General features: G+C 44.6%; 1 protein-coding gene across 1 annotated transcript in view; it reads left to right on the top strand.

The window, feature by feature from the left end:
* MYO1D (myosin ID) overlaps positions 1-23,741 on the top strand; it is a 356,217-nt gene that overhangs the window by 87,551 nt on the left and 244,925 nt on the right. The window contains exons 2-7 of the mRNA XM_073326164.1: positions 4,469-4,677; positions 6,176-6,269; positions 9,996-10,161; positions 12,827-12,880; positions 13,926-14,021; positions 21,051-21,167. Coding sequence (XP_073182265.1) covers positions 4,469-4,677; positions 6,176-6,269; positions 9,996-10,161; positions 12,827-12,880; positions 13,926-14,021; positions 21,051-21,167 — 736 coding nt within the window. The remainder of the gene's footprint in view (positions 1-4,468; positions 4,678-6,175; positions 6,270-9,995; positions 10,162-12,826; positions 12,881-13,925; positions 14,022-21,050; positions 21,168-23,741) is intronic.

Raw genomic sequence — 23,741 nt, 5'->3', positions numbered from 1 at the left:
GCCTCTTCCCAGTGTGGGGAGGCTAAGGTGGGCCTTAGGCCTCACCCACCACAGGGTCCTGCTCCTCCTCTCTTCCCCAAGACCCCTAAGAGCCACTCAGGGAGCCTGGGCCACTGTGGGGAGGCCCAGGCCCTCCACCTGCCCTGGGTGGCGTTCTTTGTGGGGGAGGGGATAGGGTGGGGTCTGGGGGGGGCAGGGAAGAAGGAGCAGGGGGTGGGGCCCCAGGGAAAAGAGGAGGAGCAGGGGTGGGGCCACAGTTCTGGTGCTAATCGCCCTCCGTAATTCTACAGATTCCAGCGCTTCTGGGACCCCCAAATTAGCTGTGGCTCCATGGTGCCATGCATTAATCTGCCACTGCCTCTGGGCTTCGTAGACACAGGTCAAAGTACAAAATCCTCAGCTGCTGTGAAGAAGGAAATCAAATTATATTGGGAGAGGGAGGATGACAGAGAGGAACTGCTGCAAAATCCCAGAGTAATGGCTTTAGAAAGACACAGATCCAATTGGTATACCTCCCGGAAAAGATCAGCAGGGTAATAGAGAATATACTCTGCTTCCCATGGATTCCCTGCTTCCAAAAAGTCACGACTGTGTAAGTATGGAAGGAACTATTGAATGAAAAAAAAAATGCTAGAAGATTCTTTAACTTAGCCCGTGTGCACATGCTCTGAGAGGGGAAGCCATAAGATTCAGGGAAGAACTACCAGAGTCTTTTCAAAAGCAAAAGAGCCATCCCTGTTGACCAACGTCCTGAGTTTTTTATCTCCACAACACCCAATACTTTGACCTCATCTTCAAGTTACATAATTCATAACTTTCAGTAGCTGGACAGAGAGTTTAAGTTACATTCCTTGACATTTTAATGTCTTTGTCTCCCTTCTAAACAAAATCTACTGATCTGCTTCAGAAGCCTGCTTTTCAACTGTAAGTTTTGATAAAACAAATCTGAAACACCCCTGCTGACAATTATTAGCTTCAAAAGTGTTAAATAGTTTGGGTTTCTGCCCAAAATCATCCCTCCAAACTTCACGTATTTGTACAAAGTACAGTTAGGAATTGGAAACCGCCAGGATTGAGTCTGATTACAATTACCGTGGGGGGTGGGGAGAAGCGATGCTTCCTTCTTGGTTCTTTGCAGGTAAATTCTCATTTTAAGAGTTGGTGATGGGACCCTATATTTTATACCACACTTGAAACTGTTGTTTAGTATCATAGCTGCCCTCCAAGTTTCTTTTTTGTGTGTAATCAGTTCTTTCTGTCACAATAATTGTGTGGAAGCCAATATATTTCAGTCTTACTGCTAATTTAAAAGTATTCATTTTTCAAGAAAATCCTTAATTTTGAGTTGCCTTCAAAGTTCTCTCTGTTCTCCCACCAAAGAAAAAAAAATTAAATGTAGGTATGAGCTGAAAAACATCCCTTCGGATTTTCAGCTCCCTAATGAGGAGGATACTGATTGGGAACATGTTCAACCATCTTCAGGGGTCAGTCCTGGGGCCGTTTTTGTTCAATATTTTCATTAATGGTCTGGAGGATAGCGTGGACTGCACCCTCAGCAAGTTTGCAGATGACACTAAACTGGGAGGAGTGGTAGATATGTGGAGGGTAGGGATAGGATACAGAGGGACCTAGACAAATTAGAGGATTGGGCTAAAAGAAATCTGATGAGGTTCAACAAGGACAAATGCAGAGTCCTGCACTTACGATGGAAGAATCTCATGCACTACTACACACGAACGGCTAGGCAGCAGTTCTGCAGAAAAGGACCTAGGGGTTACAGTGGACCAGAAGCTGGATATGCGTCAACAGTGTGCCCTTGTTGCCAAGAAGGCTGACGGCATTTTGGGCTGTATAAGTGGGAGCATTGCCAGCAGATCGAGGGACGTGATCATTCCCCTCTATTTGACATTGGTGAGGCCTCATCTGGAGTACTGTGTCCAGTTTTGGGCTCTGTACTACAGGAAGGATGTGGAAAAATTGCAGAGTGTCCAGCGGAGGGCAACAAAAATGATTAGGGGGCTGGAGCACATGACTTATGGGGAGAGGCTGAGGGAAGTGGGATTATTTAATCTGCAGAAGAGAAGAGTGAGGGGGCATTTGATAGCTGCTTTCAACTACCTGATCGGGGTTCCAAAGAGGATGGATCTAGACTGTTCTCCGTGGTAGCAGATGACAGAACGAGGAGTAATGGTCTCAAGTTGCAGTGGGGGAGGTCTAGGGTGGATATTAGGAAAAACTATTTCACTAGGAGGGTGGTGAAGCACTGGAATGGGTTACGTAGGGAGGTGGTGGAATCTCGTTCGTTTGAGGTTTTTAAGGTCAGGCTTGACAAAGCCCTGGCTGGGTTGATTTAGTGGGGGATTAGTCCTGCTTTGAGCAGGGGGTTGGACTAATGACCTCCTGAGGTCCCTTCCAACCCTGATGTTCTATGATTCTGTGATTCTAACTCAGTTGTCCTGGCATGACCAGGACCATACATTTAGTGATGCAAGCTGAGCTTTTTAGAAACCGATCTGCTGAATCACATACTTTAATGGATGTGCAGCAAAACTGAAGACTGTAAACCCACCAAGACTCCAGCTCAAGGACTGATGCAGTGTGTGCACTGTAATAGCTACTATATTCCATTCATAAGCAGTGGAAAAATAGTCAGATTGCTGCTTTGTGGTAAAGATATGACAATGCATTTTAAGAGAGAAATCTCAGAGCTGTGCTTTAGTTAATGGACAATCCTGAAATCTCTTGCTTTGCTTTTTATAAAAGTGTTATGATGCCATCTAATGTTAGTCATAACACAAATTGCATACTGCTACACAATGCAGTGGTTCTCCACCAGGGGCCGGGGGCAGGTTTCAGGGGGTCCTCCAAGCAGCCAGCATTAGACTTTCTGGGGCCAGGGCAGAAAGCCAAAGCCCCACTGCACGGGGCTGCAGTCTGGGGCTCTGACCCCTGCCACCCAGGGCTACAGCTGAAGCCTGAGCAATGTAGCTTTGCAGGGGCCCCTATGGCATGGACCCCAGGCACAATTGCCCTGCTTTCTACCCCTTTTATAAGTGGAAAACCAGTTGTTGTGACACAGGTGGGCCATGGAGTTGTTAGAGCGTGTTTGGGGGGGCTCAGAAAGAAAAAGGTTGAGACCCCCTTCTTAAAAATGGCTGTGTAGAAACTCCAGATTACTTTTATTCATCTCTCCACAAGGAGGACTGGTGCCGCTGAGGGTTGATTGGTTAATATTAGTCGTAGCTATCTCCTTTTGTATACTCGTTTGGGACTTGATAGTTTTCAAACTTCACTTAAACATTGGGGCTGTAGTTCCACTCTGGGCTCCTTACTGTGAAGAGCTCCTTTTGAATGGAAACAATCATTAGGGTTGAAAGTTGGATTTTTCCCCCCTGAATTGTAGGTTAATTCACTGTCTTACAACTTTCCCCCCGTAAATGTCTCCAGAGCTCTAGTTCTGGCTCCCAGATTTCTGTGCATCTTCCTGGGCCATGCAGTGTCTAAGATCCTCTGGACTTAACATCTGAAAGCAAACCTCTCCTTCTATATATCTGGTTTATTTAGGCAGGTGGATTAGAAACTCCAGTGTTTTTTATACACCTTTGCTCTATTGAATTCAAGCAGTGATTTAAAATTTACTCCAGCCTGAGTAAAATAATGTCTACAGCAAATTCTGTGCCTTTGTAGATCACGAACTGTAATAGAAATATCTGAAATGCATGTTGAAAGGCTGGTTGGGTATGTATGTGGAACAAAGTGTAATCTTTGGTTTCAGAGTAGCAGCTGTGTTAGTCTGTATTTGCAAAAAGAAAAGGAGTACTTACGGCACCTTAGAGACTAACAAATTTATTTGAGCATAAGCTTTTGTGAGCTACAGCTCACTTCATTGGATGCATTGTAGTGTAATCTGTGGTCCTAAGCTTATGTTTGCAGTATTGCTGTAACCATGTTGGTCCCAGAATATGAGAGAGATAAGGTAGGTTAAGTAATATCTTTTTTTGGACCCACTTCTGTTGGCGGAAGGGACTAGCTTTTGAGCTTCACAGAACTCTTCTTCAGGTCACCTATTACGTTTGAAAGCTTGTCCATTTCACTAACAGAAGTGGGTCCAATGAAAGATATTGCCTCACCTACCTTGTCATAAAGTTTTGCAGTAATACTCAGCAGGCAAATCTGTATCTAACATTTTTCAGGTGAAACACCAGTAGTGGTAATTTCTGTAAGTAGCGTTTGATTCAGAATCAGTCTTGATTCATAGTCCTGTTACCTGAATACCTAAAATGACACGTTGATGTACCACGTATGCTGAATAGAAAGCTTTTCCTTAGTAGTATTTTATTATATTGTAAAAAAGTGAAAAATATTTGTATCCAATGACTGGTATAATCAAATGGACAACTTGGATGCAGAATACAAATTCTGATTTATTACATTTGACTAACCTTCCCCTTCGGCTCTCCCTGGGCAGGTTTGATAAGGGACGGATCTACACATTTATTGGTGAAGTGGTGGTTTCTGTGAACCCTTACAAAAACTTGAACATTTATGGTCGTGACATGATTGAGCAGTACAAAGGACGGGAGTTATATGAGAGGCCCCCTCATCTCTTTGCAATTGCTGACGCTGCTTACAAGGCCATGAAGAGACGATCAAAAGATACCTGCATTGTAATATCAGGTAAGGTGGAAAAGCCTCTCCTCACTACCTGAGGACTAGTTGACCCTCCTTGTGAAACTCAAGGAAGGAAGCAGAACAATTTGTCTAATGTTACATTTGCTAAAGGGAGAATTTCACTATGTTCAAAACTTTAATTTGCGTATGAGCCTGCATCTATATCATTCAAATACAATTGTCTAATTCAAGAACTTGTAGATTAAACTAATTATTGATCCATATTATACTCCATGAGGGAATTCTGCTCCAAAAAATTAAAAGTTCTGTGCCGAAAAGAAAAATTCTGCACACACTATTTTAAAATTCTGCAAATTTTATTTGTCAATGAATATATGTAGAGGTTCTGGCATGGCAGTGGGGAGCACAGGCCACTGGCTGCCTGGAGGTGGGGTGAGGCTGCACCAGACCCTGATACAGCCCAAGGGCTGGGTCTGTCCCAGAAACACCCCAGGACCCTGACCCTCTCCCACATGCACACCAGGTGTGGGCAGACAGGCTCAGCCTGGCAGGATCCAAGTGTGGAGGGGCTTAGTGTGGGGGGAATCCGTGTGTGGGGTGAGAGAGTTCTGTCTGGAGCAATCTGGATGTGAGCGGCTCAGTGTGGGGTCCGAGTGCAGGAGAGATCTGGATGCACAGGAGCTTGTTGGGAGGGTTCTGAGTGCAGGGGCAATGTACTCTGCAAGGGGGTTCAGGTTAAGGTGTTTAGGGCTCCACAGGGGGGATTTGTGTGTGGGGGGTCTCAGCGGAGCTGATCTGGATGCAGGTGTGAGGGTCCGGATGCAGGGGAAGCAAAGTAATCTATGAATTTTGCACATGCACAGTGCCGCAGAATTCCCCCAGGAGTAATGTTGTTGTGTGGTGATAACTTGAATGTGAGTCCCTTCCTTATAACACCCGCAGTCTGGTTGAAGAATGGTTTCCGGAAAAAGCCTGTAGCATTCAGTCCTGTCCTTTCTTTGAGGACTCCCTTCCACATTAGATGACTTTGGTTAGTGTTTTGTCTTCTGTTTTGATGGCCAAAGCTAATTGCTTGCCATGACTCTAAACAGTGGGGGAGATGCTCATAGAGGGAACTATTGCCATTCAGATCCTGGCACGTAGTTTCCATGGTATCCCTATGCTCTAGCAGCCTGCGGAGCAAGAGACCCAAGATAGCTGCTGAACAGTAGTCTCTTGTATTACAGTTCACAGCATTGCTGCCAGCAAGCCACTGCATGCCAACCTTTTCCCTCTAACAATATCCCTTCTGATCCTCTGCCTGCTTGGCCTTACAAACCTGTGAAATCTTTTATTCGTTACTGGTTTTAAGTTAGCATAGTAATGGCAGTCAGGCAAGGTTACATTGGTATCAAAAACACCTCATATCTCAAATAAATAAGAAAAAGTAGAGAAGCCATCAAAGCAGAATGACATGATTGCAATGATCAATGACTTACAGTATCTTGATTTTTTTTAAATCTCTTCTTTGCTTATGGTACTACTTTGCTGTTTGTGTCTTCAGGTGAGAGTGGGGCTGGGAAAACTGAGGCCAGTAAATACATTATGCAGTACATAGCAGCCATCACCAATCCCAGTCAGAGAGCAGAGGTTGAAAGGTAAGGGCTTTACAGAAACTTATGGGGGGAAAAATAGTTTTGTATCCTGATACCATGATACTGGGCACTCTTGATATACCTGTCTTCTTTTCTTCTACTTTATAATTGCATGAAGTTTTCATATCAATTCATCCTTTCCTGCAGGTAAAGTTTTGGACTTAGGGAAAATTTTGAAATGTAGATAAATTGCTAACAGATAATTGGCTAGAAGTGTTGGGAGTATAACTCAAGCCTTTGCACTTCTAAATTGTAAACAATGCCCTGAAATTAAGTTTCTGCTGAGGTATCAGACACACTTCATGGAACTAAATGTACTTGTACATTCAATTCATGACAAATGGGATGTTGAACAGAAGCAATACACTCTAATTTTAGTCCAGCATTTCATGTTCATGCCTATCAGGCATACTGAGTAAAAGTATAAAAGTCTTTAAATAAATGAACATGGCATACTGACAAAGAAAATTAAACTCCCACCTTGGAACTAACTCTCGAACAACTTGCCCACCGTGCAAGAAACTGAGAGAGAAACTAGATGAGTATTTCAGGGGTGCAGACTCAAATTTAGACAGACTAACCAAGAAAGTAAATTCTACAACCAAAGCTTTTCCAATGAAAATGCTCACTCTCCAGCTCCCCATTCATGTCTAGGGATTGTTAGCAAAAGTTCCCAGCTGATTTTCCAGTGTACCACCTATGCATGTTATCTGTCTAAAGTAGATTCCTGGTTACAGGGAATAAGTTATGTATTACAATGTGTTTGAATTCAGCTAAATTTAAATTTATACATCTAGGATCAAAGAATTTGGGCCATACTTACAGGATGGGGAACTCTACCCTGGTAAGCAATGACTCTGGAAAAGATTTCGGGGTCATACTGGATAATCAACTGAACATGAGATCCCAGTGTAATGCTGTGGCCAAAACAGATAACAGTCCTGGGATGCATAAATATGGAAATCTCAAGTAGGAGTGGAGAGGTTATTTTACTGGGTGCTGATGTGACCACTGCTGGAATACTGTGTTCAGTTCTGGTGTCCACAATTCAAGGATGTTGGAAAAATTGGAGAGGGTTCAGAGAAGAGCTACAAGAATGACCGAGGGGTTAGAAAACCTGCCTTACAGAGATACATTGAGCTCTTTGTAAAATACAACTGGCTGTATTTTAAAGAAGCCTTATTGAGGGCTCAGGAACAAACCATCCCAAAGTGCAGAAAGAATAGCAAATATGGCAGGCGACCAGCTTGGCTTAACGGTGAAATCTTTGGTAAGCTTAAACTAAAAAAGGAAGCTTACAAGAAGTAGAAATTTGGATAGATGACTAGAAAAATATTGCTAGAGCATGCAGGGGTGTAATCAGGCAGTCCAAGGCACAATTGGAGTTGCAGCTAGCAAAGTATGTGAAGGGTGACAAGAAGGATTTCTACAGGTATGCTAGCAAAAAGAAGTTGTTCAGGGAAAGTGTGGGACCCTTACTGAACGCGGAGGTAACAAAGTGGCAGATGATGTGGAAAAAACTGGAGTACTCAATGCTTTTCTTTGCCTCAGTCTTCCCAGACAAGGTCAGCTCCCAGGCTGCTGCACTGGGCAACACAGCATGGGGAGGAGGTGATCAGCCCTCAGTGGTGAAAGAACAGGTTAAGGACTGTTTAGAAAAGCTGGCCATGCACAAGTCCATGGGTCCAGCTCTAATGCATCCAAGGATGCTGAGGGAGTTGGCTGATGTGATTGCAGAGCCATTGGCCATTATCTTTGAAAATTTGTGGTGATTGGGGGAGGTCCTGGATGATTGGAAAAAGGCAAATATAGTGCCCATATTTTAAAAAGGGAAGAAAGAGAACCCAGGGAACTACAGCCTCACTTCAGTCCCCAGCAAAATCATGGAGCAGGTCCTCAGGGAATCCATTTTGAAGCATGTGGAGGAGAAGAAGGTGATCAGGAACAGTCCACATGGGTTCATCAACGGCAAGTCATGCCTGACCAACCTGATTGTCTTCTATGATGAGATAACTGGCTCTGTGGATATGGGGAAAGCTGTGGATATAGTTTGACTTTAGCAAAGCTTTTGATATGGTCTTCCACGGTATTCTTGCCAGCAAGTTAAAAAAGTATGGATTGGATGAATGGACTATAAGGTGGATAGAAAGCTGGCTAGATTGTCAGGCTCAAAGGTTAGTGATCAATGGTTCGATGTCTAGTTGGCAGCCGCTATCAAGCGGAGTGCCCCAGGGGTTGGTCCTGGGGCCGATTTTGTTCAACATCTTTATTAATGATCTGGATGATGGGATGGATTGCACCCTCAGCAAGTTTGCAGATGACACGAAGCTGGGGGAAGAGGTAGATACGCTGGAGAGTATGAATAGGGTCCAGAGAAATTGGAGGATTGGGCCAAAAGAAATCCGACGAGGTTCATCAAGGACAAGTGCAGAGTCCTGCACTTAGTAAGGAAGAATTCCATGCACCACTACAGGTTGAGGACCAACTGGCTAAGAGGCAGTTCTACAGAAAAGGACCTGGGGATTACAGTGGACGAGAAGGTGGATATGACTCAGGAGTGTGCGTTTGTTGCCAAGAAGGCTAACGGCATATTGGGCTGTATTAGTAGGAGCATTGCCAGCAGATCAAGGGAAGTGATTATTCCCCTCTATTCGGCACTGGTGAGGCCACACCTGGAGTATTGTGTCCAGTTTTTGTCCCCCCACTACAGAAGGGATGTGGACAAACTGGAGAGAGTCCAGCGGAGGACAACGAAAACGATTAGGGGGCTGGGACACATGACTTACGAGAATAGGCTAAGGGAACTGGGGTTATTTAGTCTGTAGAAGAGAAGAGTGAGGGGGGATTTGATAGCAGCCTTCAACTACCTGAAGGGGGGTTCCAAGGAGGATGGAGCTAGGCTGTTCTCAGTGGTGGCAGATGACAGAACAAGAAGCAATGGTATCAAGTTGCAGTGGGGGAGTTCTAGGTTGGATATTAGAAAACACTGTTTCACTGGGAGGGTGGTGAAGCACTGGAATGCGTTACTTAGGGAGGTGGTGGAATCTCCATCCTTAGGGCTTTTTAAGGCCTGGCTTGACACAGCCTTGGCTGGGATGATTTAGTTGGTGTTGGTTGTGCTTTGAGCAGGGGATTGGAGTAGATGACCTCCTGAGGTCTCTTCCAACCCTAATATTCTATTCTATGATTCTTTGAATTTATTTAGCTTAACAAAGAGAAGGCTAAGGGGCAACTTGATTACAGTGTGTAAGTATCTACCTAGGGAACAAATATTTAATAATGGGCTATTCAATCTATCAGAGAGAGGTATAAGAAGATCCAGTGGCTGGAAGTTGAAGCTAGGTAAATTCAGAGTGGAAATAAGATGTAAATTGTTAACGGTGCAAGTAATTAACCATTGGAAAAAATTTACCAAGGGTCCTGGTCTGTTCTCCGTCCTTGATAATTTTTAATCAAGATTGGATCTTTTTTTGTAAAGATCTGCTTTAAGAATTATTTTGGAAAAGTTTTCTGCCTGTGTTATACGGGAGGTCAGACAAGATGATCACAGTGCTCCCTGGGAATCTATGAATCAGGACACAATGAATTTTCTTGTAGAATATAACCCTGCTGTTACTATAGCCCTCTGAAAAGCATGATTTATGTCTGGAAAAAGATTGCACTAGGTATCTGGGAACACACTACCTACACTTGTGCTGTTCTCTTGCCTTTTCTGCTTATCTGTACTAGAGTGAAGAACATGTTGTTGAAATCCAACTGTGTGTTAGAGGCCTTCGGCAATGCCAAAACCAACCGTAATGACAACTCCAGCAGATTTGGAAAATACATGGATATCAACTTTGATTTCAAAGGAGACCCGATAGGTGGACATATCAATAACTACTTGCTAGAAAAGGTAAGCTGAGTTTGACTGTAAGGTGCTAGGCTGTCTTCCCATGTATGGTTTCAGAGTAACAGTGTGTTAGTCTGTATTCGCAAAAAGGAAAGGAGGACTTGTGGCACTTTAGAGACTAACCAATGTATTTGAGCATAAGCTTTCGTGAGCTACAGCTCACTTCATCAGATGCATACTGTGGAAAGTGTAGAAGATCTTTTTATATACACACAAAGCATGAAAAAATACCTCCTCCCACCCCACTCTCCTGCTGGTGATAGCTTATCTAAAGTGATCACTCTCCTTACAATGTGTATGATAATCAAGTTGGGCCATTTCCAGCACAAATGGCCCAATTTGATTATCATACACATTGTAAGGAGAGTGATCACTTTAGATAAGCTATTACCAGCAGGAGAGTGGGGTGGGGGGAGAGAAAACCTTTTGTAGTGGTAAACACCCATTTTTTCATGGTTTGTATGTATAAAAAGATCTTCTGTACTTTCCACAGTATGCATCCGATGAGGTGAGCTGTAGCCCACGAAAGCTTATGCTCAAATAAATTGGTTAGTCTCTAAGGTGCCACAAGTACTCCTTTTCTTTTTTCCCATGTATGATTATTTGTAAAACATAGTATTTGCCATTTTAAATGTCTCCTGAACTTACTTCAAATAGTTTATTGAATATCCATCATAGGATGACTGTCACTTCAGAACTAGACCGTAATTTCCCCCCCCAGGATCAATAAAGGTATGGTTGCTAAAATTAAGAAACTGTCAAAGCACCGCAACCAATTTGTTGCAGCACAAACACCTTGAAACCATTGTTTTCAGAGCTCATTCCATCATAGAACTCGGGGGATAAATAGAAAGGTTTCAGAATGTTTTGTCTGTGCTTTGTACCCAGAATTAAATCTGATATTAATTTACCATGTGTAAAATTGCTTCCCACAGACATTCTTGCACTGAAGTCTCACTGGTCAAGCAAAAGTTATGAAGATTTCTGTGTGTCTGCAAGAAGTGGTGGTGTGGTTTTAGAAATATTGCATTGAACTGATGCCATAGCTTTACATGATCATCTGTTAACTTTTATTACATATTCCAGGAGAGTGATGGAAACAATGTCTTTCATGTCATTTTAGACTGTACAGATTTGACAGCATCTGGCAACATTTTTAAACTTCTGTCTTTATTTCTCTGGAACCTAGTTCCAGAATAAACATTTTGTTGTATTTAGTGTTTAATATGTACTGCTTTGACCCTAGTGACACACTAAGGGAAAACATTGTTTGCAACTGCAATGGCTTGAACTCATAAGGCTTTTTATAAAATGTATTTGACTGCACTATGCTAAATTCCTGTTTCTGTTTAAAAAAAAAAAAAAGTTATTCTGAGGCTTTAATGTTAGCCCAATTGGGTGATGAGGGCAGGCAATGATTTTCCATTGCTGCATATAGAGGTCTGATCTTAAGTCAGCTACCCTTGCATGATCATACAAATCGTCATATTTACAACAGCCACCTCACTAATTCTCACTGACGTTTTGCTAATCCACTAACCTGGTAATTCTCACAGGAAACCTAGTTGTTTCACTCTACTTCTCAGCAAGGATTTAATAGCAAAAGATGGCTCTGTAGTGAGCTTTTATTACTAAGACATTATTGTTACAAAATATTCTGCGCTTCACCAGCTAGTTAAGGATTTAAACAAAACTACATTATGCTATTCAAAGGCCTGGTCTATACTACAGGGGGAGATGGATCTAAGTTACGCAACTTCAGCTACGTGAATAACGTAGCTGAAGTCGACGTACTTAGATCTACTTACCGCGGGGTCCACACTATGCGATGTCGACTGGAGATGGTCTCCTGTCAACTCCCCTTGCGCTTCTCATTCAGGTGGAGTACAGGAGTTGATGGGAGAGCGATCCGCGGTCGATTTAGCGGGTCTTCACTAGACTTGCTAAATCAAACGCTGATGCATCGATCACTGTGCTTCGAGCCCCCCGGTAAGTGTAGACAAGGCCAAATTATACGTTTTGTCATGTGGTATCAGTGACTCCTGGCTTAATTTACTCATTATTTTGCAAAATTCTGTAGTTGGCAATGGTTCTGAGTCACTATTGTGAATGTGAAGTTCCACTGTAGTTAACAAGAATTCCCCTAAATCTTACACTGTGGGACTAAGATTCAGTGAAGATCTGAATGCCTCTTGCTCCTGCCAACATTGGTCTTGGGTTAAAAGGGAAGCATAACTTGCCACTGCTTTACTTGTTCTGGTATGTTAGCAGAAGAGTTTACCACAAGAGTTCCCTAACTGTGGACCCTGGAGCACTTGCTGGTGATCAAGTGGTGCTGTTTCCTATTTCCTATTAGATGCTCAAAATAGTTTCTTATGTGAGTTTTGCATGTAAGCAATTACCATGGTCACTAGAGGGGGAGTCATCTTTAAAAATATCCTATTGTTTGTATAATTGAATAATCTGTGTATGACTGGGCTGTACACTCCATGGGACAGGGACTGCCTTGTGTCATACATAGCTAGTAGTGATCAGTAATACATTTGTAGGGTAAAAAGTGCAGGAAGAATTTTGGTAATGATAGTGAATTATTGCATTGGCAGACTTAAGTAAAATATTTAAGCACACTACTAGTATCTAAAAATATGTCTTTGTATCTCCCCCCCAGTCCCGAGTGATTGTGCAGCAGCCAGGAGAACGAAGCTTTCACTCTTTTTATCAGGTTAGTGTTTGCCTACTCAAACACATGGAAATTAGCTGGCTCATTCCTCTGCTCAGGGGACATAGAGGCAAAGCAATTAACACAGTCCCTCTTGCATGCTTTATGTAAAGGGGTGCTCTGTGTTATCACACTTGGGGCCAGTTTTCTGTTTTTTCAACCATTTCTAGGTTGGCTGAAGATGCCTAATTTTGGAGAGGGGGCCATGGAAAGGTGGAATATTCCTCCTCATCCTCCTATTTATTAACACATTTGTAAACTTAGTAGTACTTCTGAGCATATGGTACTATACCTGGACTTTGGATTAGTACTTCATTAGCAGTACAACTGATGTCCTCTTTTCTCATGAGGCTTCTGTAATTTGGATTGAGCTAGTTTCATGGCATTGGGTACATTCATATCTTAACTTAATATTTTTACTTAAGTGCCTTCAGTATTGTTTGTGGTAAGCTGATGCCTCTGTGTAGGCTCTTCTGGGGAAGAAGATGCCCCTCATCATACCTCTTTGTGAAGAAAATGATCAACATACCTGCCTTACTTTGTTCAGCACAGTTTCTGATATTTGCCACCATGGTGTATACGGCACTTTGTTTCCAACATGTGGCAATTTGAAGGTGTTTCCATTGGGGAAATTACATGTGTTTGGTCCTGTATGCTTGACTGAAAACATCTGTATGATGATGCCCCTGTGCAGAGGTTTTGACTTCTTTTCAAGATTGTTGCTTTAACAGCCTTAAAGGCAACCACCTGGAAGGTGTTTTTGGCTCTGTAATGGTGGAGACTGTGTATATGATAGCCACAATGCTTACACAGCCTTTCCCTGTGACTGGAAAATTCACTGCATGATGCTTACTGGCTTCAAGTGCCAAGGCTGTTTGCATATTAGTAATGGAAATAGAAAGTTGTGGTCATGCCTAACCATGCATGAGGAAGAAGGAATTTATTCAATGTAGCAATAAATGAGTAACTTATGATGTTACACCAACTATGAACATACTGGATGGTGTTTGTTTTTTGATTGATCGTTTTTTAAAATACTATTTGACAGCTTCTCCAGGGAGGTTCTGATCAGATACTACGCTCTCTACATCTTCAGAAAAATTTCTCTGCATACAACTATATCCGGGCCGGAGGGCAGTTAAAGGTGAGGATGCAGTCAATTAGTTTCAGGTAACTTGTTCTAAAGTTGTAAATGCATCTGGAAGTGGTATGTTGACTTTAGCTGTACATCCTTGCTCACAGTTATGGGAAGATATCGTAAGAGAAATGAAGAATTCCAGCCACAATCTAAAAGACTGGGCAACTACCAGGCTGTCACCCCCAGCTGCTGTGGTGGATTGCTGTGCCTTGTTGCTGCTTCCTCCCTGCAGCAGCTGACAGTATGATGAGAGGGCAAACAGCCTGGGTGTGGAGTACAGGCAGGCAGTAAAGGGGCTCTAAGAATCAACCTCAACAGCTCATGGTCTAAGTGGCTTCATATAAATTGGTTTCGTGTAGGTATGTGGGACTTCGGTTATTGATAGCAGACCCCCAAACAAATTGGTTCCCGATGCAGGCACCATTATGACCTATTTTCTATCTCATGCCTTTCATGGAATCTCCTTTAGATCAGTGATACAATCCAGTCTTCTTCAGATGCACGTGTCCATTCCACTTCAGGTTTGTACATGCCCAATGCACTGTTGGAGATTTTTCCCTCAGCAGTACCCATTAGGGCCGTGCATGCACCATCTGCCGCTCTGTGCTGCTGCACTATGTTATAAAGGGTAGAGCCACACCCAGTCCCCTTCAGTTCCTTCTTACCGCCCGTGACAGTTCTTGGAGCATGCTATGGTGCCGCTGCTGCAAATTTTCTTCATTTTGCATTTGTATATAGTTGGTACTCGTTAATAGTTTTTGTTAGGATAATGTAGCATTAGGTTTCCTTTATTGGTGTACTTTTTTGGTACTCTTTGATTCCTGCTGTGTGGGTACTGGTACTTGGTGTTGGGGGTGTGCCTCGGTCCCCAGGCTTCAAGCCCTGTGATGCCTGCAAGAAACCAGTGCTGGTTAGTGACCTGCACTTCAAGTGCCTGAAGTGCCTAGGAGAAGCTCATGATAGAGATGGTGCCACATCTACAGGGACTTTAAACCCAGAACTAAAAAGGAAGGGAAGTCACACTAAAACACCTTCTGATGGAAGCAGTCCTGCACCCACACTCAGAGCTTCCCCATTCGGAGTGTGTACCAAGCATATCCGCTTCAGTTAAGAGTGCTCCTCCAGTTTTGGCAGACTCTTGATGCCAGTCTCTTTCTCCGGTACCGAGGAAGACACACCAGAAGATGGCATCGAAGGACTTGGTATCTGGGAGATCAAGGCCCCTGACACCAAAGTCCAGCAATTGTGCTGGGGAGGAGGATAGATTGTGTTAGTGGTGCGGTCTTCGTTGGCTTAGCAGTAGCAAGAGATGGTACCATTTGAAACATAGAATCATAGAATATCAGGGTTGGAAGGGACCCCAGAAGGTCATCTAGTCCAACCCCCTGCTCGAAGCAGGACCAATTCCCAGTTAAATCATCCCAGCCAGGGCTTTGTCAAGCCTGACCTTAAAAACCTCTAAGGAAGGAGATTCTACCACCTCCCTAGGTAACGCATTCCAGTGTTTCACCACCCTCTTAGTGAAAAAGTTTTTCCTAATATCCAATCTAAACCTTCCCCACTGCAACTTGAGACCATTACTCCTCGTTCTGTCATCTGCTACCATTGAGAACAGTCTAGAGCCATCCTCTTTGGAACCCCCTTTCAGGTAGTTGAAAGCAGCTATCAAATCCCCCCATTCTTCTCTTCTGCAGGCTAAACAATCCCAGCTCCCTCAGCCTCTCCTCATAACTCATGTGTTCCAGTCCCCTAATCATTTTTGTTGCCCTTCGCTGGACTCTCTCCAATTTATCCACATCCTTCTTGAAGTGTGGGGCCCAAAACTGGACACAGTACTCCAAATGAGGCCTCACCAATGTCGAATAGAGGGGAACAATCACGTCCCTCGATCTGCTCGCTATGCCCCTACTTAACATCCCAAAATGCCATTGGCCTTTTTGGCAACAAGGGCACACTGCTGACTCATATCCAGCTTCTCGTCCACTGTCACCCCTAGGTCCTTTTCCGCAGAACTGCTGCCTAGCCATTCGGTCCCTAGTCTGTAGCTGTGCATTGGGTTCTTCCGTCCTAAGTGCAGGACCCTGCACTTATCCTTATTGAACCTCATCAGATTTCTTTTTGCCCAATCCTCCAATTTGTCTAGGTCCTTCTGTATCCTATCCCTCCCCTCCAGCGTATCTACCACTCCTCCCAGTTTAGTATCCACATATGTTGTGGAATGCGACCTTTGGAGTCTCTCGATACTGTGGGCACTGTAGCACCTCCTTGTACACTGCTGTCGAGAGGCAAACTGCAGTGATCTCACTAATGCCCTTTTCTCCAGACTACTGACACCAATTCCTGGCACTGACAGGAGTAGCTCCTCTTTAGTTGGATGAATCCAGTTCATCCTCTGAGTTGGAAGTTGGCTTATACGTGTCACGGCTGTGTCACATAGTCACCACCCTGATACCCAGCAGAAGCTCTGTCTTGGCTGACCAGGAAGGAATTGAGCTCTGCACCATACCAGTGGCCATTTTGGAACTCTTGGAGGTTTCTACCTGCCTCAAAGTTGTCTCCACACCCTTCTTCTTCTTCTATATCTCCATGTAGAGGATCCTATTTCCCGCTTAGGACTTAAACCTGGTATTGACAAAGCTAATGGGTCCTTCCTTTGAACTGTTATCCACCTGCTCATTACTCCATGTCCCGATGAAGGTAGCCTTTTTGGTGGCAATCGCCTTGGGCAGGGGAGTGGGTTAATTGTGAGCCTTAGTGTCTGGTCCTCTGTATACAGTCTTCTACAAGGACAAATTATCCCTGTTCCTTCATCTGAAGTTTCTCACCAAAGTTGTCTCTCACTTCCACATCAATTAGGCAATATATTTGCCAACTTCCTTCCTGAAGCCTCATGCTCATAAGGATGAGGAAAGATATAATATGGCCAATGTAACTTTTCCAAACAATGTGTTTGCACTTGCTTGTGAGTCACCTGAAGAGGAATGGATGTGTGCAAACTGTTCCTAACCTGTTCTGTAACTGTTCTTTGTGAGGTGTTGCATGTGTCCATTTCTGGACCTACCCTCCTTCTCATTTCTTCTTACTAGACAGACTTTGATATAGAGGGGGAGAGTGGGAGGTGCAGCAATGTGAAGCACCAAATGACACATACGCCACTCTGATGGGTATGCTGAGGGAGAAATCTCCAATAACAGTGCCCCGGGTGTGCACTCACCTGAAGTGGAATGAACATGTGTACGTCTCAAAGACCAATTATGGAACCAGTTAATAACCCTTTCTGTCTCATCAAAGGCTGTATGTCACTTACGTCTAACCTCAGTAACGTGGAGCAAACAGAGCTGGGCTCTATCTGAAACATTTGAACAAGTACCTGAAGGAGACACATCTTCACAGTCCCATTTTGTCATCCCAGAAATAATTCTCCTGTTTTGCCTGTAGTGGGCAGCTTTTTCAACTCTGATCCTTACCATTTAATCGGCAATGTACTCCAAAGGTCTTTTCCAGGATTATGGTAGTATCAGTATTGGCTTTAAAGAAGGAAATTCACTTCTTGGTCTTTATGGACAACTCTGTTCGGTGTGATGGGATCCCAGGAGTGCTGTCTGAGACTGCGGGACTGCTGTGCCCCCTTAACTCTCCAGCCTGCGCTGTCTCTCCCAGTGCTTTGCTAGTGACAAGCAGCAAGCCCCTCCAGGTGCTGTTATTCAGCACAACCCCATGTGGAGCCCCACACCCAGCTAGATTGCATGAATGCTCCCAGAGCCACTCATGAATCACACAGAGAAAGGCACCAGCCAAATCCTCCCAGCTGCGTACCTCAGGAATATATTGTCTTCCACTGCTCAAGATGCACTGCTCAATTTAATTATTGATTCACCTCTTCATCAGTGAAAAGTGAATATACACCCGCCTTTATAAATCTGACAAACACTCTTACCAAACACTTCAGGCAAACTCAAGGGTAAAGATAAACAGTAAAAGAAGTTTGACTACAAAAGAGAGATTTTAAGTGATTATAAGCGATGGGCAAAAAGTCAAAGTGGTTACCAAAATAAAATAATATATATAAGCATGGAATCTAAACTCTCAACCCTTTAAGACTGGGCAACATCTAGATCAGGGGTGGGCAAACTCGGCCCGGAGGCCACATCTGGTCGTGCAGACATTTTAATTCAGACCTTGAGCTCTTGCTGGGGAGTGGGGTCCGGGGCTTGCCCTGATCCAGCATTCCAGTCGGGGGCTTGCCCCGCTCCGGGCATGCTGTGGCTCTGCACAGCTCCCAGAAGCAGCGGCATGTGCCCCTTCCAGCTCCTATGCATAGTGTCAGCCAATGGGGCTCCGCAGCTTCCATTGGCTGGGAACTATGGCCAGTGGGAGCTGCAGGACGGTGTCTGTGGATGGGGCAGTGTGCCGAGCCACCTGGCTGTGCCTCGCATAGGAACTGGAGTGGGGACATGCCACTGCTTCCCAGAGCTGCTTGAGGTAAGCGCCGTCTGGAGCCTGCACCCCTGACCCCCTCCCCTGCCCTGATCTCCCTCCCGCCCTCCAAACCCATTGGTCCCAGCCTGGAGCACCCTCTTGTACCCCCAGCCGGAGCCCTCACCCCCCTCCACACTCCAACCCTCTGCCCCAGCCCAGAGTCTCCTCCTGCACCCTGAACTCCTCATTTCTGGGTCCACCCCAGAGCCCACACCCCCAGCCAGAGCCCTCAGCCCCTCCCGCACACCAGCCCCCAATTTCATGAGCATTCATGGCCCGCCATACAATTTCCATACCCAGATGTGGCCCTCGGGCCAAAAAAGTTTGCCCACGCTGATCTAGATGAAGCAGTTTTTCTCACCTCACTGGATATTGCAATTCATAGTACACAGGTTTCACCCTTGAAACCTGGGCCAGTCCCCTCTGTTGGAGTCTTCAGAGTGTCCTTGTTGCTTGCAGGGTAGGAGGGGGAAGGAGAAAAGCCGTGCATGGGGCCCTTGTGTTGTGTTTTATATCGTTAATCCCATGTGCTTGGAGAACACAAGTCCAGGGCATGTCTGGTAGGTGTTGCTGAGTCACAAGGTGAAGCGATACCCTGGTGTGTGTCCTGTGAGTGGGTCATTGAATTGTAACTCCTCTGCTGGACAATGGCTGGTGATGTCTGTTCAGCACCCACCTGGGCATTGGTTACCTCCCGTGTCATTGTCTCTGGAGGGCTTGTATCTGGGTGCCTCCCAAACCCACAGCATATTTTAGTGAAAACCATACAATACATTCTCATAACTTCACATGCCTTAATATGGAGATGGGTGACAGGAGAGAGATCACTCGATCATTACCTGTTTGGTTCACTCACTCTGGGGCACCTGGCATTGGCCACTGTCGGTAGACAAGATACTGGGCTGGATGGACCTTTGGTCTGACCCAGTATGGCCATTCTTATGTTCTTATGTAATGATATATCTATTTAGATAGAACCGTGGGTTTCAGCAGATCATAACCTTCCCCCTGATACCTCACACAACCTGCTTTATATGCAATATCACAATGATATATAAATGAGGAATGTGGGGATTACAGAACACTCCCCCAAGATATAGAATGTCGTACAGGGGTCTGTCGAGAGAAAGCAAAAGCAAAGTGATTCATGTTTCTGCATGCTACTACACACCAAGGCAGACTAGTTTACCAGGCAGAAGTTAAATTAAGCAGTGTGTCTTCACTCATTGTTATTCACTTAGTTTGGATCAGTGATTGATCTCTCTGCATCTGGAAACCAAAAATCAAGTGCCCCATGGCCTCTCCAAATGTCAGGACTTGTAATTCAAGTAGATGAACGATTTCATATCAAGCAGGCCAAGATCTTTGTTATATGCTTTCCTACCATTCCACTGCTTCTTGGGACCATGCACAACCTGCACAGTGTGGCAATGATATCATTTATGCCTCTCTGGCTGAAGAGGCTATGGTTTTCAGGCTGATTAACTCCGTGTTGAATCTCCTGATCCTTCTGCATTGTATAGGAGGTCTGTTATGACAAAGATCAGTCATACATCTTTAGGACAAGACAGATTCAAAACGGTTACTCATATGAGGTGATTAACACCCTCATGAACCCAGAAAGAAGTCAATGACCAGAACTTATTCTATTAGCTGGTGCAGAATTCATGGTGTAAGGATGGAAAAACAGTTTTGAACAGTCTCAGGTTCCTCCAGGAGGGCCTTAATGTGGTTGTATAAAAACTTCCACGCTATAGGTCAAGTCTCCACATTATGATGTACACATTTCGTTCAGGAACATAAATTTCAGGGTAAATACTGACATCAAATGCTTCCTGTGTGTCACTGCCCCACAAGGTCATTGAACAAAACCTTGGGACCTCAGCATCAGCATCCAACAGTTCATATCGCTTTCTGGATAAGTGTTTTGCTGCTGTCAGCTAGTTTTGTAGCTCAAGTGATAGCAGACTATGGTCCAGTGCTGAAAGTTGAGATTAAACCCTGTCTCTGATGCTTGATGGGAGAATTGTACCTACCGTTTTTCTTTAAAAAGAAGAAAAAAACAGCTTTTTGTTGGTAACTTCCTGTCTTGAGAGTGTTTTTAGGTTGCAAAGTCAAGAAGTTGGAATCTAGGAGCCTACACAACTATAATTTGGCTCTCTTGTGCATATGCATTGTGATGGTCTTTAATTACGTGATCACATACTATTTCCATCTTCTTGCAGATTATAGGATTGATGTACAAAGGAGGCAGAATTAAATTGCATTGGTAACTGTAAAACTGGCATTTCTTAACTTTTGAGTGGTTGATTTTGCAATCTAAATAACTCTGAAGGGTTTTTTGGTATGTGATAAATAGAATAGATAGTGGCCGTGACCTACTGTTCTGGGCAACATTCACTTTTTTTTTAGTAACACGTCTGTGACATCTGTGGTGGTTGCATAATGGCTGCCACGTTATTTCCTTAAAGCTGTACCATGGTGATGCTTTATATTCAAGAATGTTTGTCTAGACCATGAAAGGTACTAACTTAAATAAATCTCTATTTTCCTTAGTGTTCCATCAATGATGGTGCCGAGTTCAAAGCAGTGGCAGATGCTATGAAAGTGATAGGCTTCAAACCAGAGGAGGTTCAAACTGTCTACAAAATTTTGGCGTCCATTCTTCACTTGGTGAGTTCCCTGCATGTGGGTTTGTGCAAGCTGTTCTTCCAGGATTGCAATGGCAGGGCAGCCAGGCTGTGTTACTTGTGTTACTTCAATAGTCGAGTTGTTCTATCAGATGCAGTTGGAAGTGCTGTTTGGTTGAAAAGTCAACACTATTCCTGCCTGCCAGTAGTGGGTCAAATTCCCCTGTGGGACCATTGTGATCATCTAGTCTGACCTTCTGTATAACACAAGACTTAGAATTTCCCCACAATAATTCAGACTAATAGCTCATCAATCTTCATGTCAGTTTTTCTGGTGATGTCATTAAACTGGAAACTGTATTCTAGGACGTTGTGGTGAGCTGTAGTGAAGATGGAAATGATAAATATAAATAATCTGTGGGTTCTGCGTAGTGTCTTTTAATTCCAACTCCTCTCTAGACCCCTGGCTTGTAACAGTCTTTGCCTGATTAAACTTTATTTGAATTAGTTTGTCATAACTTTGTTCCTTGAATCCTGCTAAATACTAAAGGCCAAATCCTTCTTTTGGTCACAGGCAAAGGTAAAGCCTCAGTTGAGGGGGTGGTCAAGAAGGGTCACATGCCCCTCTCCAGACACCCTAGGGCAGGGGTGCTCAAGCTGGGGGTTGGGACCCCGCAGTGGGTCGCAAGGGTATTACATGCGGGGGTCGTGAGCTGTCAGCCTCCACCTCAAACCCCGCTTGCCTCCAGCATTTATAATGGTATTAAATATATTTAAAAGTGTTTTTAATTTATATGGGCAGTCACACTCAGAGGCGTGCTATGTGAAAGGGGTCACCAGTACAAAAGTTTAAGAACTACTGCCCTGGGGGAGGCACATTCAGCAGGGAACCACAGTGGCGAAAGGAGCAGAATGTGGGGCTGCCGGGTGGCCACATGCAGGCAGTTCCTCCAGCATGGCTGTACTGCCCCCAGTCCTGCCCCAGCCCTTCCACACAGCTTCGACTCCTAGGGTCTGTACAGCCTCAGTGGAGGACAGGTTTGGGGCCTGGGGGTGGTACTGAGACAGCCAGGCCAGAGGAGCTGCCGGTGTGGGGCCTCCTTCCTTGCACTGCAAAGGACAGAGCCCCACTCCAGTTAATGTCAAGAGAGAGAACCGGGAACCCAGGGTAGAGCGGGGGGCCCAGGCTGGGGGCGGGGCAGGGAGAAGTTGGCGGGGGGAAGCCACATGCCCCCCATAGCTGGTGCCTCCCTTTGTGTCCCTTGCCTGAGTTGCCCATAAGGGGAGCATACAGTACAGAGGACAGTTTAGCCTGAATTTAGAAATGTGCTAATGGTGTTTCACTTGTTGATGAACTGAACAGCAAATCACTCCCTGGAAATGAAGTGCTTACTTCAGCTTTGCTGACAATATTCTCAGCAGAGTCACATAGAATCATAGAATATCAGGGTTGGAAGGGACCTCAGGAGGTCATCTAGTCCAACCCCCTGCTCAACTCCAACTAAATCATCCCAGCCAGGGCTTTGTCAAGCCTGACCTTGAAAATTTCTAAGGAAGGAGATTCCACCACTTCCGTAGGTAACCCATTCCAGTGCTTCACCAGCCTCCTAGTGAAAAAGTTTTTCCTAACATCCAACCTAAACCTCCCCCACTGCAACTTGAGACCATTACTCCTTGTTCTGTCAACTGCTACCACTGAGAATAGTCTAGATCCATCCTCTTTGGAACCCCCTTTCAGGTAGCTGAAAGCAGCTATCAAATCCCCCCCTCATTTTTCTCTTCTGCAGACTAAATAATTCCAGTTCCCTCAGCCTCTCCTCATAAGTCATGTACTCCAGCCCCCTAACCATTTTTGTTGCCCTTCGCTGGACTCTTTCCATGTTTTCCACATCCTCCTTTTAGTGTGGGGCCCAAAACTGGACACAGTACTCCAGATGAGGCCTCAGCAATGTCAAATAGAGGGGAATGATCACGTCCCTCGATCTGCTGGCAATGCCCCTGCTTATACAGACCAAAATGCCGTTAGCCTTCTTGGCAACAAGGGCACACTGTTGATGCATATCTAGCTTCTCATCAACTGTAATGCCTAGGTGTTTTTCTGCAGAATTGCTGCTTAGCCATTCGGTCCCTGGTCTGTAGCAGTGCATGGGATTCTTCCGTCGTAAGTGCAGGACTCTGCATTTGTCCTTGTTGAACCTCATCAGATTTCTTTTGGCCCAATCCTCTAATTTGTCTAGGTCCCTCTGTATCCTATCCCTACCCTCCAGCATAGCTACCACTCCTCCTACTTTAGTGTCATTTGCAAACTTGCTGAGGGTGTAGTCCACGCCATCCTCCAGATCATTAATGAAGATATTGAACAAAACCGGCCCCAGGACCGACCCTTGGGGCACGCTGCTTGATACTGGCTGCCAACTAGACATGGAGCCATTGATCACTACCCGTTGAGCCTGATGATCTAGTCAGCTTTCTATCCACCTTATAGTCCATTCATCCAGCCCATACTTCTTTAACTTGCTGACAAGAATACTGTGGGAGACCGTGTCAAAAGCTTTGCTAAAGTCAAGAAATAACACATCTACTGCTTTCCCCTCAGCCACAGAGCCAGTTATCTCGT

This window comes from Lepidochelys kempii, chromosome 27, assembly GCF_965140265.1.
Source record: "Lepidochelys kempii isolate rLepKem1 chromosome 27, rLepKem1.hap2, whole genome shotgun sequence".
Classification (NCBI taxonomy): domain Eukaryota; kingdom Metazoa; phylum Chordata; order Testudines; family Cheloniidae; genus Lepidochelys; species Lepidochelys kempii.
This window is presented reverse-complemented; position numbering and strand designations above follow the sequence as displayed.